This window comes from Bactrocera dorsalis, chromosome 3 (assembly GCF_023373825.1).
Source record: "Bactrocera dorsalis isolate Fly_Bdor chromosome 3, ASM2337382v1, whole genome shotgun sequence".
NCBI classification, from domain to species: Eukaryota; Metazoa; Arthropoda; class Insecta; order Diptera; family Tephritidae; genus Bactrocera; species Bactrocera dorsalis.
In genome coordinates this window covers 8,485,663-8,504,904 of record NC_064305.1, presented here as the reverse complement: position 1 = coordinate 8,504,904, position 19,242 = coordinate 8,485,663, and the positions used below count along the sequence as shown (strand labels likewise).

At 33.7% G+C, this 19,242-nt stretch overlaps 2 protein-coding genes across 4 annotated transcripts in view; one reads left to right on the top strand and one right to left on the bottom strand.

Annotated features, from left to right (window-relative positions):
* LOC105223868 (neuropeptide CCHamide-1 receptor) overlaps nt 1-13,178 on the bottom strand; it is a 101,863-nt gene extending 88,685 nt beyond the window's left edge. Inside the window, exon 1 of one of the 3 annotated variants that reach the window (XM_049452011.1) lies at nt 12,363-13,178. The gene's annotated coding sequence lies outside the window, so the exon portion shown is untranslated. The remainder of the gene's footprint in view (nt 1-12,362) is intronic. The other 2 variants (XM_049452013.1, XM_049452012.1) reach the window with 2 other exon arrangements.
* A 926-nt stretch (nt 13,179-14,104) lies between these two features.
* LOC105223849 (40S ribosomal protein S18) lies at nt 14,105-15,175 on the top strand. Its single transcript, XM_011201725.3, has 3 exons — nt 14,105-14,221; nt 14,492-14,677; nt 14,738-15,175. The coding sequence occupies exons 1-3, from the start codon at nt 14,219-14,221 to the stop codon at nt 15,005-15,007; spliced, it is 459 nt and encodes a 152-aa protein (XP_011200027.1). The 5' UTR covers nt 14,105-14,218; the 3' UTR covers nt 15,008-15,175.
* Nucleotides 15,176-19,242: the final 4,067 nt, after the last annotated feature.

Sequence of the window (19,242 nt, the reverse complement as noted above, 5' to 3'; positions counted from 1 at the left end):
TATTTAAATAAATAGAATAATTAGGGGGAAACTGGGAGAAATTACAGTTGGAATAAAGTAATGGTTGTACGTACTATAATATATTCAAAGAGGCACACAACGATGAAAATATAATTGTTACAAAAAGTTAAGAATAAATTAACTAAATTAGAGATTTCTATTCTGCTTCTATTCTAAGAATGCCTTAAAATTATTTTGGTGAAAATAACAAACACTTTTGTACTAAGTTTCCATTTAGTTAAGTGGTGTATTTGACCTCCCACATAAGCAATCTACAATTTCATTTTAATGCAACCGCCTTGCGGCATGTGAAAATCAAATTAAAAAGAAGAATTAGGAAGAAAAATGCTCGGTAAGTGTATGTACATACATATATATGTACATAGGCAAGCATATATATTTTTAGTACCAAGCCAATAAAGTCAAGTGCTAATTAGCATTGTACGATTCAAATTGCTGATATTTGATATTATATGCATGTTTCTCAGTAAATAATCGAATAAGAGAGATTTTAATTTGTCTTGAGGCAATAAATTACGGCGCCTTTAAATTAATGCGTACATGTATATATTGGGTAGTCGAAAATTTTCGTAATTTGTCAACAGATGTCGTTGCAGTGGTATATCTCCAGCGCTACCAATCACATTGTGTCATACCATAGTGTTGCAAAGGTGAGATTTTAAGCTTCATTAAACCAAAAATAAAAAAATTAAATTCGATTAACTTCCCCGAAAAAGTTACAGCTGTTCAAAAATGAGTGAAAATAATGAAGAAATTCGCTATATTTTGAAATATTTGTATAAAAAAAATATATAATATATGTATAAATATAAAAAAATAAGTTGAAGTTTGATTAGAAATACGAAAATACTTTTTCGACTACCCACTAAATATATAAATCAATTTTATGATTTTTAAGAAAAAATTATAAAAAAATATTTACCATATTTATATTTATAAATATTATATTATAAAATAATAAATTTTAATTTTTTTTAGATTTTTTTCGAATTTAAAAAAAATATGTATAAAATTACACATTAGAATTATTTCACATAATTTTCAAAATGTTTACCCCTTAAACAACTTTCTATTGCATATTAATGTCTAAATATTGAAATTGCCACAGATGCCCAAAGATTTATGGGCCATTCCACCATTAATTGGGCACAGCTCAATAATTTTCCACATGCACGCTAAATTGTAAAATATTCACTTAATTATGGCTATAAAAATGGCTGAAACACATTGTTGAGATATGAGCAGTGCATGTTGATAGATTAGCAACAGAATGTCTGTATATATAAGTCAGATTTTAAAAACACCAGAGCGGGCAATAAATGAATGTATACACCATTTGGTGAAATTGTAAAATTTATATTTTTGTACAGTGCATTACTTTTTAATTACATTGTAATGCAGAATTGAAATCTGTGTTTATGCATTTAATTACATGAAAAACAAATATTACACCTCTTATAATAAACTGCTAAAGAAACTAGTTTTTCTATGAAAATTAGTGAGCGAAAAATTTAGTTAAAATTTTATATATATTTAATTGATAAATAATATTTTTAACTATTTCTTTAAAGCTAAACAATTAAACTGTATGTCAGATTTATTGTAAAAGTCACTCTCGCTGGCAACAAAAAATTTATTAATTAATTTTTATTAAAAAGAGCTGACATTATACTGTTTATCTGCCAAAATTTTATGAAAACGAGTTTTTTTATTTATAATATTTCAGTGACATCCCTCATAAACGGACACTCACAGTAACTTCGTCCGTTTAAGGGAGGTGTCCATTTATGAGGCCGTAGCAATAAAGCTTGTTTAAAATAAAGCTGCAACTCAGTAGATACTATATTTCCGTTGAACTTATAAATACGAGCCAATGTCAGCCAGAAGTGAATGACTGACAATTATCGCAATAGTGTCCATTGAGCCACCGCCAAAAAGACGGCGGCAGCGCAAGATTTGCTGTGATTATTTTGTGTGTAGTTCTTAAAAAACTGCCAAAAAACTCCAAAATTAAAAATAGTTAAAAAAAAAACAAGTAAGGAAGGGCTAAGTTCGTTTATAACCGAACATTTAATACTCTTGCAACTTGCAAGTATTAAAGCCAGGGAAGTACCTTCATATTAGTTAAATGGAGGCTAAGGGAAATATTGACCCAATTCAAGCCATTTGTAACACACAGACATACTATTAACGGGAAAGAACTCGCTCTGAATTTCATTTATACATCTCATACATTGATCAATATTTTCGGTGAAAAGTCAAGTATGCACACTGAGTTCACATATTCGGTACCCATTAAATTTATCTATACGGGAGGTGTCCAGTCATGAGAACTGCTGTAATGGAGATTTTCACTGTATATAAAAAAGACTTTTTTTTTTACATTTGAAAGCCAAAAATGAAAAAAATAGTGTAAAATTTATTTTTTTTTTAAATATCGTCAATTTTTAAAAGTTTCCTTTTTCAAATTTAAAATTACAAAAAATAATCAAACTGCATGATTATCCAAGCCTTCCTCTATTTAGAAAATTATTTAAGAGCATTTATTTTTACAACTTTTAGCTTGTAAACAACAAATCAAAACAAATTAAAAATGAAAGCAAAATTCAACCCATCAGTTTCTCACATTTTCTTATGTTTATTTACTTTTTCATGTAGTTCTTCGCATCAAAAATTGTATATCCTGCGCGTGTTCATACATAATGCATGCGGCACGGAAATTCAGCCGTCGTACCTACATATATATAATATGTAACTATGTACATACAAGAGAACCAAAACACGCATGGACTTTCCTCATGCAACTCTCTGTGCTTACTCTCAATTACATCACTGCCAAAGTGCAGCAAACAAGCAACAACAAAAATTGGAAAAACAAATATTTTCAATTACAAAACTTGATGGCTTGCCAAAATCATAACGTACGCGTATAAACTTCGAAAAATGTGTTATTGTTTTTGTTTATTATTTATGCTTTGTTTTTAAGGCAACTACTTTATGTTTCCGATTTTCGGCCGTGAACTTGATATAGCATAGAGAACACTGCTTGGGTGCTTACTTTTAATTGAAAATCTAAGGGGGAGCATGCTGTGTAGTACCTTCAATCAGAATAATCATTATTGACAGCCGCTGACTCTTTTTATACCCTGAACAGGGTATTCTAAGTTTAGCACTAAGTTTGTAACACTCAGAAGGAAGGACTCAGCGACCCTTTAAAATGTATATATAAACGATACACTTGAAGAGCTGAGTCAATTTAGCTATGTCTTCCTGTCTGACCATCTCTCGGTATACATATGCAAATGCCGAGTTTTTGCAATTTCGATCTCAGCATCTTCCATCGAACTTTAAGCTGAAACTCTGATAGAGTGGGTATACTTTATTTCAGAAAATCCGAACTCATTTTGGTTATTGAACATATAAAATATAGATGCATTAGTATTTGTTTCAAAGTTGGCAACTTGACTAACTCCCACCTGGTACTCGCATATATAACATTTGCAACGAAATGTCGAGCAATAAAGAATATACGTGTGTGTTTGTTCCCACGCATGTGCAACATAAACTTAGCTTCGCTATTTTTTCATTAACTCCAGTATTTGTGTATGCGTATGTACACCTTTCGGTTGATTGCCTTTCATGGTGATTTTTTATTTGCCACTTCCTGGATGATGCTGCTATTCCAGTGGCACAGTGACTATGAATTTTCATATGTTTACACACACATACACCTCCATATCGGCAATGATTTTTCATAATGCTCTTGACAGCTCAATTTAACCACAGTACAAATTTAGCAATTTTTCAATTAGTTCTACTATTTTCGAACTGAAAATGTATACAAGCCTCTAATATTTGGCAGCCTTTTGATGGATGGTTATACTGGATAGTGAGCTAACAAAGTGTGGTCGACGGTTGGTTTAGCAGTTTCAGTATACATATGTACTTATATACTTGTGTGGTGCATAAGTTATGTATGAGTTTTGGTCAGAGGTCTCTCCTTTTTCTTTTCCATCATAGAATTGAAGCCTTATTTTTTTACTGAAGTTCATTAAATAAAAACTGATTTCCTCTCCTTCAAATATATACAAGTATGAAAGCAATTACTTATGTGGCAATTTTGGTCTCGAAACTCGAACTGCGTTCCAATTGACTCTATAATTGCTATAGTAGAAGAGGAAAAGGAAAAGATGCATCCATGAAGACAAACGCTAGCTTCAGGTCTTGATTTTTTCACCTCTCAAAGCCGAGAAAAAATCAGCTAACAACAAATGCTTTATAAAATCAAACTAGTGAAATCGAAAGCTTTATGGAGCTTCTCCTTTAACAACAAGCACAAAAAAGCTTCTTTGTTTAACATAAACAGCGCTTTCACTTTGGTTTCCATGCCAATTCTGTACGATTGACGCTCTTGTTAAAGATTTAAATATTATTTCATAAATCATACTTCCCAAGAAGCCAATGTCACGAATGCTATATATTCATAAAAATCAAACATTGTCTTCTTTTGAATAAATATATAAAATCTTCACGCTGCACTACGGTTAAGTGTGATAATTCTCAACCACACATGTTTATTACCGTTTCAATCATTTTTTGTGCTGATTCTTGCATTTTCAACTCTGCCGTATAATAATGAACTGAATCGAGTTCGACTTCTACGGATTTTCATCAGTCAACTGCACTTGAGGCGTGCCTGGCGTCCAACGCAACGGTATGATTTTGCGAGCTTTTCTTGTGAAAGAGATTCAAGTGGCTTTGCTTGATTTGATTTCCGCTTTATACATTTTATAATTGCAAGTACGAGGATGGTTGGTTAAAGCAATGTTTTATTTATTATTTTTTTTCACTAAAACAGCACTACTTTTAAGGGAAATACAGGCTATTCTATATCAGAAAAAAAGTTCTTCAGGTTTTCCAAAAGACATGAATCTTAGAAAAATTTCGTGTATCTAATGAAGAACACATGAAATTTGGTGCTTCAGACTGTTTACTTACATAATGCTTTCGGTTTGCTGACAACAGTTGATCTTATTGAATTTTTCGCAGCCAACTTCTCACTTAAATGGTTTAGCGTTATTTATTTGAACAGCTGATAGCCATAATAAGGCTTGTTAAAAAAAAATATTCTTAAATTCTTTGGAATAGTTTTTATTTGGTGTCCTATCCAAAATGATAGATCGTTTTTCGGCATATTATACTGCTTTATGATTAAAAGGTCATCAAATTGTCGAATAACAACATGAGAGATAGCTATGTCTAGCATTAATTTCGCAGCTTGACACATAGGTTCCTCATGTTCTTACAGAACGAGATTTTGCTTGGTCGCTTGGTCAAAGAAGTAATCCATTTTTGAAGCGCATAGTTACTGGCGACGAAAAGTGGGTCGCACACAATAATGGAAAGCACAAGAAATACCGATCTAAACAGGATGAACCAGCTCAAACCATTTCGAAGGCGGATAGTCAGCAAAAACAAGTTTATGTTGTCTTTTTAGTGGGATGTCAAAAGGGTCGTTTACTTTGAGCTTTTTTCCGACAATAACACGATTTATTCTGGAGTATATTGTGCTCAGCTGGACAAATTGATTAGTGCATCTCAAACAGAAGAGGCTAGAACTGATCAATAGCAAGTGTATAGTTTAGGTTTAGTTATAGGATAAGGCGGGACTTCATACAGTTTTATGATTCGCCAAAAGGCTTTGAAGCTTGAATGGGCTGTGCTACCATACCCATGATATACTGCAGACTTGAAACCTTCGTACTATTACTTAATCCGATCTCTGCTATTTTTTTGGATGGAAGAACCTTCACATCAAATCAGGACGTAAAAAACCACTAAGACCAGTTTTTTGCAAGAATCAAAAATTATATGAGCGTGCGTTTCGAAAGAAGGCAAAAGGTATTGGATCGAATTGTGTTCGAATTGCACTAAAAACGAAATTACTTAGTGAACAACCCAATAAAATAATTTTAAGGAATACACCTAGTGTGATAGCCTAAACAGAGGAGATTTTCGGCAATAAAAAGAATACTTTAAAAATTATTTTAAAATTGTAAAATTATAAGTATTTATACATATTCTAAAAATTCACAGTAAAATTTTTGAAGAAAAAAATCGTATATTTAAAAAAAAAAATTAATATACTCAAACAGGTTCTCCACAGCTGCAGTAAAAATAATCTCTACTAGACGATATTGGCCGTACAATGACCTAGGGTTAAGAGGAATCAAAAAACGGATTTTTTTTTTTATTTTAAATTTTACTCAAACTTTTGAAACACACAGTTAGTGATCAAGTCTTTTGTCTCTGATTATACAGTCAAACAAATTTCAAAATGTATGTTTGAGCAAAACTCATTTAAAGATGGAGTTGACTGGCTACTCTTCACAGGCTTGTTACTAAAAAAGTATTTGATATATCTATTTAAAATTTCAATATTTTATTTGTAGAGGTATAACCTATCATCAAGCAAAGAATTAAGCTAAGTCAATGCAATAAATATATTTGGTTATGAACTAAACTCTGTCTGCTTAAGAGCACAGCACAACATCCTCTTAGTTTTAGATAACTAAACACGTCTATCCTCAGTCTATCAAGAATTGACGCCTACCGCTCACAGTGTTGCATTTAAGTTTATGTCATACATTATCGACTTGCCATCAATCCTTGTCATATTGATAATTTCTACAAAGTCATGCCAGCAAATTGAGCGATTTATTGCGCGTTGATAAAACTTCAACGGATGCAGGAAACTCACACTAATTTGCTGACGTACATAAAAATACGGCGTAGTTTAAATGTATTTAAAAGCTTAAAAATGAATTAAATATATTAAAAATAGAGCTTTCAATATATTCTTTATTTATGAATTGTTTTTACTATCCTATCTTCTAAGTTGGTTCGAACTGGACAAAGTGTGCTAAATTTTACTAAAATCGGTTCAGTAGTTTAGGAGTCCATCGTGGACAAACAACGTGACACGTACTTTTTATATGTAAAAGAATATAGAAAACTTACTTAAATGCGCAAATTCCTGGTATTGATATTAAGTAATATCTTAATAAAATAACTGTATTTATAACTTTCTGTAATTCAAGGCCATTGGCTCTTCACAATGATGTACACACATGGACTTATGTCCAACCTATCAACCGTTGTATTGTTTATATGCGTGTAAGCCGGCGCCATAGTGAACTTAAACGAACCCTGGGGAAAAGCCGACTAACCAGCTATCTTGGCTGGTATTTATAATTATATAGCGTGTCAATAGCCAATGACAACAATGGCAATCATCGCATAAATAAGTGTTTTTTTATACCCTGCATGCTGTATCAATTCGTGTAGCACAACAATAGTTCGCTTCCGCTCTGGAAATTTCGATGTGAAAGATGCACCTCGCGCTGGTTGGCCTATCGTTGAAAAAGTCGATGAAATTATGGAAAAGATTATCCAGTACCGTTATCCACATAAGCAGCCATGACATCGCTAAGGAACTTAACATTCATCATCAAGCGGTTTTGAACCATTTAAAAAAGTCTGGCCACAAAAAGAAGCTCTCATTGTTTGGGTACCACATGAATTGTCTGCGAAAAATTTCATGGACCCAATTAACATCTGCGATTCTTTGCTGAAACGGAATGAAATCGAAACATTTCTGAAGCGAATGGTAACAGGAGACGAAAAGTGGATCAAATGCGACAATAATGTACAAAAAGAAAGCGTGATGAAGCTCAACAAATGGTCGCAAAGTCAGAATTAACGCCTCGAAAGGTTATGCTGAGTGTTTGATGGGATTGGAAAAGAATCATCCACTATGAGCTGCTCCAGCCTAGTCGAGCGATTGATTCTACATTTTACTGTCAACAATGGATAAGATTTAAGCAAACAATAGAAAAAAACGGTCGGAACTAATTAACAGAAAGGCCTTCGTCTTCCATCAAGACAACGCTAGACCACACATACATCTTTGATGACTCTGCAAAAACTAGGAAAACTTGGCTGGGAAGTTTTGATGCATCCACCACATAGCCCTGACCTTGCACCATCGAACTACCATTTGTTTCGGTCATTGCAGTACTCCCTTAATGGAGTAAAGTTGGTTTCAAAAGAAGCCTGTGAAAATTATTTGTCGCAGTTTTTCGTCGAGAAACCAGAAAAGTTTTACACTGATGGAATAATGTCTCTAGCGGAAAAATGACTAAAAGTGGTACATTATAAATATAAAAAAAATAAGTTGAAGTTTGCTTGAGAAATACGAAAAGACTTTTTCGACTACCCAATATATTGTATAAATGATCGCCGTAACCTGCTGAGTCGATTTAGCCATACCCAGCTGTCTGTATATACGCGAACTAATCTCACAGTTTTGAGATATCGATGATAAATTTCCCACACGTCCTTTTCTCTCCTATAAGCTGCTCATTTGTCGAAATCGCCGAAATCGAATCACTATAGGATATACATAGCTGTCATACAAACTGTTTGATCAAAATCGAGCAAAGCATGTTTTATACCCTATGCAGTTGTGTAGGGTATTACAGCGTTAGTGACGCCGAAATTAACGTTTTTGCTTGTTTTTTTCTTTTGCACCGCCCCATTAAATGTGCCAACTGTTGCTTGTTCAATCAAAACAAAAGGCAAGGCAACGCTGCTCATTTGCTACCGCAAGTGACGTAAAGCAATCATTGGTGTATTTTAACTTAGAGAATTTCGTGCTGTTGTTGTTGTCAATTTCATGGCACTTTATCATTATTATTATTGTTGCATGTTTGCTGGTCGACTTTGTATGTTTTCCTGCAGCTGTGCCACGCCACGCCGCTGTTCAATTAGCTTATTTGAAATTGGCCTGACAGCGGCGAAGGAATCGTTCACAAAATCATCATTATGTTGAAGACCTAGCGCACTCTGTATGTGTGTGTGTGTGTTTTTGTGCTAGGAGGACTTCTAGTTCTTCAGCAAACTTAGCTCTAAGTTAATAGTAGAAATTTTAGTGAAATTGGCAGTTGTCTACTTTTGTTTGTATGTCTGTAATACGCAGGCGTTTGTCATCAAATGTCAATGTTTGTAATTACCGTTAACTTTACAACCTTCAAGGTCAATAAATTTTAGTAAGGTTAAATTTCAAATAAATATAAGAGAACTTGATGAACGTTCCTCTATTTTTTATAGTTTGGGTTTTTGCTTTCATCGTTGTTGTCGGCCTCAACAAAATGGCTTTTGACATTGACACAGCGTGACCTTAGGATTACAGGTCTTTGCATACAAACGCCTACGCAAAACTATTAAATATATTAATTATGTGTTCCTCCTTCTGTTGTGGATGAGCATTCGCAAGCTTGTCTAATAGCAGTTTTACCTCAGTTTCTCTCTCTCAACATGCATGTAATCAGCGTGAAATGGTGTAGACTCCACAAATATAGATTTTCCTTTTCATTTTGTCCGACAGTGTTTTCGTTGTTATAGAAGTAGTCTACTCGTTGTTGTTGTTGTAGCGAAAACATTGTAGAGAAAACATTCCAAAAATACCTTGATGAATGCTAACGTGTGGAAAGTCCTTGGCCGGATATTAATACCGGTCCATTTCGGCATGGTAGGAACGATGAAAATACGTTGGGATGGCTTGCTTTCCTGCTGAAACACTGTTTAGCCACTTTTTGGACATATGAAGTCCACAAAAACGAAAAAAATTATAATCTGAATGCTTATCAAACTCTAGACTTCCCTGATCCATCACAAACTTGATGGTGTGACCATGTTAAAATTCTGATGGTAGAAAAATATAAAATTTCGCGCATCGGCAAAAAACATCGCTAGGTGCCCCTAGCGTATTGAAATAAAATAGCTTATTACTTATGTATAAATACTCATTAGCCATTTCAAGCGTTAAAGTTAGAAACATACGTTAAAGAGTAGAGTATATTCGCCCAAGCATATCACCTCGGAAAAGTTGAGGGTTAATTTCAAAGTGAATCTTTAAAGCAAATCCATATCCAATTTCTGTATCAAAAATCTCATAAATTAGCCTCAATGGGATATGTAATGGTATTAAATTCTCGCATAAGAGAGCTGTCTAAAAATACACAACCTAATGATATTTGAAATAAGTTCAGTTTTGAACGGCCAAGACAAATATTTCGATTATGGGGGCTAACTTCGCAAAACCGAAAAATTTCCTTTTTTAGTTATGACTGAATCTCTAGATAAAATTGATACCCTGAAAAAATCAAATTTTTGTCGCAAAGTGTATCGCAAATCAGTCATTTTTTTAAGCTCTTGAGCTCCAAACACACATTTTTATTTCACATACTCGTATATAAGGCGACCAAAGTTTTAATATATTAAATTCGTATAAAAACTCAGAGCACAATCACACAACAATCCCGGAATGGTAATTTAAGCTCTTGCATAGGGTAATCACTCACGTAAAAAAATAGTATATATTTAAATATTTTGAAAAGATATGTTATTTTGCTCAAAATTTTCAGTACAAAAATTTTCAAATTTTTTTTTAAATTTTTCAATACAAGAATCTACAAAATTTTTCAATAAAAAATTTTTTTAAATATATATTATATCTTTCAGTTCAAAATTTTTAAAATTTTTCAAATAAAAAAAATTTTATGATTTTTTAAAAATTTTCGATACAAAAACTTTCAAGGTTTTTCAAATTTTTCAATACAAGAATCTACAAAATTTTTCAATACAGAAATTTTCTAAAATAAATTAATTACAATATTTTTCAGCACAAAATTTTTAAAATTTTTCAAATAAAAAAAATTTCATGATTTTTAAAAAATTTTCGATACAAAAACTTTGAAGGTTTTTCAATACAAAAACTTTACAAATTTTGTATTAAAAAAACTTTTAAAGTTTTTGTATCGAAAATTTTTTAAAAATCATGAAATTTTTTTTATTTGAAAAATTTTAAAAATTTTGTGCTGAAAAATATTGTAATTAATTTATTTTAGAAAATTTCTGTATTGAAAAATTTTGTAGATTGCATTGAAAATTTTGAAAAACCTTGAAAGTTTTTGTATCGAAAATTTTAAAAAAATCATAAAATTTTTTTTATTTACAAAACTTTTCAATATAAAAATTTTCAAAATTTCCAAAAAAATTGATTTATTTAAAATTTTATTTAAAATATTTCAAAATTTAAAAAAAAATCAATACCAAAACTTTCAAAATCTTTTAACAAAAAAATTTTTGAAATTTCTAAAAAATCTTAATTTATTGAATTTTACTTAAGCTATAAGAAAATAGTTTATACTCCTGTTACTTTCATAGATATAAAAAATATTATGTATGTACATACATATGTATGTACATATATATTTGGAGATTTTGAAAGTTATTTTTTTTTTTGGAAAATAGAATTATAAAATAAAATTTATTTATTTTATTTGGAATATTGCAGTTTTTCTCAAATTCAGATGTCCGAGATCCAAAACTTTTCAAAATTTTTTCAATACAAAACTTTTCAATTTTTTTCCTTACAAAACTTTTCAATATAAAAACTTTCAAAGATGTTTTTAATACAAAAAATTACTCTACTATTACCGATATTATATGTATATGTGCACACATATTTGAAGGTTTTGAAAATATATTTTTCCTATTCAAAGTGTAGAAAAAGTTCTAAAAAAATTATTTTTATTTTGTATATAGCAGTTTTTATAAAATTTCGCTGTTCAAGAGCCAAATATTTTTCAGTAAACTAATTTTCACAATTTTTTAGATGCAAAAACTTTCAAAACTTTTTCAATACAAAAATTTTCAAAACTTTTTCGATACAAAAATTTTCAAAACTTTTTCGATACAAAAATTTTCAAAACCACCCCACGATACAAAAATTTTCAAAATTTTTCAGTACAAAGATTTTCAAAGTTTATTCGATACAAAAATTTTTCAAAATTTTTCAGTACAAAGATTTTCAAAATTTTTTTCTATACAAAAAAGTTTAAGATTTTTCATTTCAAAATAAAAACTTTCAAAATTTCAAAAACTTTTTAAGATTTTTCATTTCAAAATAAAAACTTTCAAAATTTCAAAAACTTTTTAATTGCAATATTGAGTTTTATTTGAACTAGAAGACTAGTTTATACCAAAAACGTATTGCAAAAAGTATTTCAAAAATTTTCAAAAACAATAAAATTATGTTTTTTTAATTTCATGTAAATATTCTTTGAATTTTTAATAAAATATTTTTTTATTAAATATCTATGAATTAAATTTATAATTTTTTTATTATGTATTTTTATAAAAAAAAATAAATTTTTTTATTTAATATCTTTTGTACCTAAATATACAATATTACACATTTTATTAAGCATACTCACTTAAAATATCAATTAACACAGCGCACTTGAACTTTACACTAAATTCCGCTTATTATTCCATATGTTTGTTTGTAACTATGTAAGCATTCACTTATGATTTACAAGCTTGATGAAATTTATATTTGTGAACAAGAATTTATAGAACTTATGATCAATTTTAACACAAAGCATACTTGCCGCCAATTCAACAAACAAAAATTAAATATGTATGTATGTACATATGTGTAATGTTCACTAAAAATATGGCTTGGCGATTTATTCACTTAAATTGTTTTATTTTCATATTTTTTATTTGTATTTTTATTTTTAAATTTTTAATTATTTTTTCAAGTGCCGAAAGTAAATAGTATTTATAGAAGCGACATGTTCATACATGCACACGCACAAAAATTTGGCAATAACTCAAAAATTTGCAAAATTAAATTTGAAAATTCCGCATAGCAATTTTTAGTAAATTATTTACACGCGCTTCAGCAATTTTTTATGTTTTTATTTCATACACTCAGTACCGTTATAACACTAATTTTGTTTGTGTGAGACACAATGTTTCGCTTTTACGCTTATATTCACTGTTGGCACGCGCGTATCCGGCTCGTCACCGTGAAAGAAGTGCATTGATGAATGCCTCCGCGGCAACTGGCGCCAATAGCGCGAAACTGTGTGTGGAAAAGCGTGTTGCGATTATTTTGGAGTTTTCCACCAACGGCCAGCTGAGGCGCAGGCAATGGATTCGTGACACATGCCGATGCCGGCTAATGGTCGTGGCAGCATAGCTGGCGTGTGTGGAGTGCGCAGGTGCGTAAACAATTTCATTCATAATAATAAATTTTAAATTTGTAAATATTGCCAATGACTTGGATGAGTAGCAACAACAATTGGCTGCAACAATGTTGCTGGGCAGCGCGCACATACAGATGTACATACATACATGTTGGCTTAAAGAGGAGGTAAGTAATGGCTGGTTAGTAATTTATTTGTGTTCTTGTGATAGAGATGCTTGGTAGCAGGTCGCCGACGTCACTTTCTGCGTTTTACAAACTTCATGGCAAACTTAATATGCACTGTTCAGGGTATAAAAAATATCAAGACAACAAGTTTTAGCGCTAACAGGTGCATAAGTTCTCATGGGCAAGTGCACTGTGGAATATGTTGCATGGATAATATACACATGTATGTATGTACATATGTATGTATATATGGACACGCGTTTGTGTTTGCAAACTTTAAGTACTTTTTAATACACATATGTATATTGTACGTATGTATGTATATAAATATTTGCGATTAGCACTCAGCAGAACGACAACGGAAGGCACTTAAGCTCATTAAATTTGAAAAGTATACGGAAATTGTTTAACTTTGAAAATCAAATATTAAGCTAACACAACAAAAATATTATATAAAATATGTTAAATTCGCTAAAAGCATATATACGTATGTATATGTACATATATGCAAATTCATAAATTCGTGACACATACACATATTAAAACGAAAACAACTAATAACATTTAAAGTATATTTGCAATAATGAACTACTTTCAAATAAATTGAAATTCTCCAGCACAGAAACACTCTATAAAATATAAAAATATTCACACAAACATTAAAATAATGATTATATTTACAATTTATTAGTTTCATTTGTTTACATTTAAACCGCGCGCCATCTGTCGTTTAAATTTACACGCACTATACACGTCAACACACTCAAGTCATGCAAGAACTCACCACGCGAATACGAGCGAGTACAACTTTATACAACATGGTGTACTCGTTGCAACTCCGTGACGTTTCGGCTGCTTCCGTCCATCTGTCTTTTTCGGCTTAAACTCGGTCGCTTAACAAAGGGCAAAATGGTATGTGACGTTGAAAAATCGTAAAAATGCAAAAACATCTATAAATTAATTGAAATTTTGTGTTGTGCAAATCGTAAAGCAAACATGCCTTCAAATTGTGACATTAAAATATGTTGTGTTTAAAGCAATTTGTGCAAAATGTACATGGTTGCAAAAATCAATAATAAATGGCTTCACAACTAGTACGACACAGATTTTCGATTCTTTTTTTTTTTAGACATGCAGCTAATTGTTTTATAATAATAATGTGTTTTCCTCTCTGTTTTACAGTCGCTTGTGATACCAGATAAGTTCCAACACATTCTTCGTATTATGAATACGAACATCGATGGCAAACGCAAAGTTGGTATTGCCATGACCGCCATCAAGGGTGTGGGTCGCCGTTACTCCAACATTGTTTTGAAGAAGGCCGATGTTGATCTCACCAAACGCGCTGGTGAATGCACTGAGGAGGAGGTAATATAACATACTATTTCGCTATTTATGCAAAACTTAACATCTGCTTTGTTATTTTAGGTTGACAAGATTGTCACCATCATTTCCAACCCACTGCAATACAAAGTGCCCAACTGGTTCCTTAACAGACAAAAGGATATCATTGATGGCAAATACACCCAATTGACCTCATCCAATTTGGATTCAAAATTGCGTGAAGATTTGGAACGTTTGAAGAAGATCCGCTCTCACCGTGGTCTTCGTCACTACTGGGGTCTGCGTGTGCGTGGTCAGCACACCAAGACAACCGGTCGTCGCGGTCGCACTGTCGGTGTGTCGAAGAAGAAGTAAACAATTCTTCGATTGCCAATTGGTTTATTTTGTTTTATAAATTTCCTCCTGGCGCATGCATACTCTTTTCTTGGGTATAAATATGCTAAAAAGTGAAACTGAAAATATAATTTTTGATATGAATTCAGTAACATAAACAGATAATTAAATGTGAATAATTTAAACCAATTTTGTTGTGTTCTATTAGTTACTCCAAAGGATATGGTGTGTGATTTTGACTCTTACGGGTCGAATTGTAGCTTGTGAAGTGCTATGGTGTTTGGTATAATTTTTGTGAGTAGGAGCGAAATCAGAATGTAGTTCTTTCAAATTTTCAGTGTTAAATTTTTGTCGTCTAATGTTTTAGAAATGAGATAGATTTTTGGTACAAATAAATTGTGTTCCATTGAATCGGTGGACCTTTAGTGAATATATCAGAATTTTAAATGTTCAAAAAACTCAAAAGTTCGTAAGATTTGTAGTTAAATGAGGTAGGGGAAATACGCCCTAGAACAATAGTATTCGGACCTTTTTAAATATACAATTGTTTTGCTTTAAATTTATAAGTTACACTCGATACAAGAGGTACTAGTAATAACACACTGCTTTGCATATGACATACTAGATTTGAACGATTTACAGAGCGCATCGAATGCATTTATCTATTTTAAAGTACCGTTAACCCTGTGGAAAAAGTGCAATACGGTATTTTATATAGTAGCGTTTGAAATGTTTTTCCTTACCGTTAAAATGTGGGAAACAAAATTAATTCGAAATATGTAGATATGATGTATAATAAAACAAGGCAAGTCCTAACTAATATTAAGAATTATACCATATACAAAGTTAGATGCTTTTACTATTATTATGATTTACTTCAAGCATTAAGCAATTTTTTGTTTATATTATGCGTCAATCATTTCGGGTACATGATTGTTGAATTTGTTGTTGATTGAATAAGCTGACCAGATGGCAATATTTATTGAAAAAAAAATTCATTCATAGGTGAATCAATAACCTGAATGAATTTATTTCAATAAATATTGTCGTCTGACCACCTTTAAAAAAAATAAGATGGGGGATTCAAATTTTCGCCGCAACTAGAAATATTTTTTCCCTTGTGCCTTCTAATCTCGAGCAACATCTAGTACTGATTCTGGAAAGGTACGTTTGAAGATAAAGCAATAATATATAAAGCAACAATATTTTCAAATATCCTGCTGGTATTGACGTCGTCCTCAGAGATTCCCAAAACAAACTGAATAGGAAAAGAGAGTTTAAGTCATTTATAGAATAAACTGAAATCTTATTTCTGATACCATACAAATAGAAGAAATATGAAAGAAAGAGAACTATGACAAAATAACAAAATAATCCGGCCCAGAGGAAAAAATCCACTGTTTATTGAAGTTACATACTACGAATCCTCTGTTGTTGGTGTTGTAACGACCTAATCAAGCTAGTTCTTATTGCGTTGGCAATAAATGTTCATCAAAACACATAAAGGAATGCTTCCATGTTGACCGAACACGGTCGGATAAGAATTCGGGGGGACAATTTAGTCAATTTTTTATGTGTAACTTGAAAGAAATGCTCTCCAGTCCCATCAGGCTGTTGCTTGGTATTACTTCAAACGAAATCGGTTGCGTTTCCCGGAACCGTATTTGAGCTTCCGGTACAGGAAATACCATTGTCGCATACATTGAGATCTCTTTATTTTTTCATTTAGTATTTTTGTGCCAAACTGACTACGACGCCACTTGTAATAATACATCATTGGAAATCTAATTAAATGGTCGTTCCAAAATAGATGTTCAGAGCATATGCCTCACTCTTCATAGGTGATGAAATTGATGGCATAATATGCGACAAACCTTCTAGGGTGTCTCAACCGCCTTCGAAGGTTTCGTGGTACTCAAGCACCTATATTCCTGCATTCCCGGAAACACATAGTTTAAATGGACTAGTCCGGTTAAAATGTGACTTACTAAGCTTAATACTCGTAATACAATGAATTCAATCAGAAATACATTTCTTGTGATTCCTATTCCATTGTATCTAATTTACTTGTTACTACATTATTCTGTTGGCCTTTAGCAAATGGCTTTGGAACAACCCTGTACTGTCGCTGAGCAAATTATAGTTCTCTGCTCTACTTCTGCATACATATATACATAAGTACATACATATATCTCAAGAATAGGGGGTACTACATGCGTCATTGTTGAAAATTGTATAATATTTCTCTTATTTTTTTATCGTACGATTTGTTAATGGACTTTGGACTTGAGTTGTCAAACAAATTTAGAAAGTGCCCATTGTGAGTAGCATTTCAGTGATAAACGTGTTTGACCTACATTGTGAAATCTTACAGTTATTTATGAAATTCGCTACTAATATGTATTTATAAAGTCACGCTAATTTTGATAATTTTTGCAAATTAAAAGAAATCGCAAAAAGTTAATAAGCTGCGAGCGAGCGCTAAAAGTAGAAATAACGCAAAAATCACCACACTGCACATAGAATAGTTGGGTATATACATTTATATGTGCATATGTATATAAATATGTTTCGCTCGTTAGAAATGCCGGTTTTGGTGGCGTGTTTCTAAGCTTTCCGCAACAACAATGTAAGCGCATATCTACTACAATACATACATATGTATGTACTCTTATATGAACTCATGCCGGCTTTTGCGAATTTATACTATACGGACAATTGGCGCCTTTAATTTTATCATACAATAACGCTGCGTCACCCGATATCAAACAAAGGCGTCTCGCCGGCAAATTAAACTTTTTCGCATTAAGCTTAAGTGAAGCTTAGATTATATATGTATGTATGTATGTATGTACATGCCGATCTTGAGTCGCATTTCTATTGAATCTATTTACCTACTCAGCGCTTTGTTTACGCATTTCAATTCGATAGAGCTATCCGAGACACAGGCGCACAATCATTTTTGATTAAGAAGACAATTGGTAAAAGAAATTTTTCCACAGTTTAAATTGTAAATTGCTGTAGGTCAATGAACGGGCTCCTCTGCTATGGTAGGCACCTTGTCGCGGTGCAGAGGCTTAGTCGCAAGGCATTCTCGGCGCCCCCCAACCGGTGTGGTAGGTGCTGAAATGGCGCCTTCCAGGCAGGTTGTCGGGCGCCGCATGCGGGCGGCAACCAAGGTCTACCACCTCCTAATCCAGGGTGTCATGCGACCCGTGCCCATTGGATGATTTGCAGCCAGGAGGAAAATTCGGCTGTATTCTAACGGAGCCTCCCCAACACCGGGCCGAATTGGGGTGTAACTGTGGCCTTACCGCGTCAAGGGGCTCTGGCGTGGCGGACTCTCTAGTTCCCCATTCAACAAGAAGACCCGACAGCTCACCTCGCTGAGCCAAGGGTCGTACGAAAAAGATGGACACAACAACAAAAACAAAAACAACAACAACAACAAGCATGGATGAACCGACTAAGCAACGAATAAGGACAATGGACATGGAATACGACGGGGAGAAGGAAAGAGCAGGAGGAGCAGCGGTAGGCCGGGGAGGTCAGGGAGCTAGGCGAAAGCTTAGCGACCTTGATGCTCTCTCGCCAGAGATGCGGGCGCTGTTCGAGGAGCATGCCAGGGAGGACGATGACGGCAGGCCCTCTAGCAGCGGCGCCCGCCGCTCAACAGGCATCCAGACCGCGGATGCAGCAAGAAGCGCCACCAGGACCCACCCAAACAGGCCAAGCCACTCGGACTCGGGAGAGTCGCACTGGGCAGAGGCTGGTGGTGCACGCAGGAGGAGAAGGAGGCGCAGGAGAGGAGGGCAGAGATCTCTCCCAACGGTGGACAGACCCGGCGTGTATGACGACCCCCGGAAGAAGGCCATGAGCGGTGCCTGCCTCAAGTGGTATCTGCGGTACCTCCGGGATGGGATGACCCCTGAAGCGGCGGAATCCCTGGCTAGGAGACGGTACTCGGATACCACGGGACCACCAAAAAGGGAACACGGCAAGGAGGTGTCGGTAAGTGCGCAAGGCAGCCGGTCTATAGACCGTGGCCAGAGTAGTGCACCACCGACTGATACGCGCGGTGACGGGAAGGCGGTCACCTTCGCAGAGACCGTTAAGAGGAAGAGCGGTCAACTAACACCACAGGCGCCCCCCAGCTCGAAAAGGCCGAGGGACAACAGCAGAAGAGCTGAAGGACAACCATCAGCACCGGCCCCCTCCCGGGTGGAGGAGGGGCGGCGCAGGTATGTGGATGCCGT

Coding starts and splice junctions, on each gene's coding strand:
- LOC105223849 (XM_011201725.3), top strand. Junction 14,678..14,737: donor GTGAATGCACTGAGGAGGAG/GTAATATAACAT, acceptor TTGTTATTTTAG/GTTGACAAGATTGTCACCAT.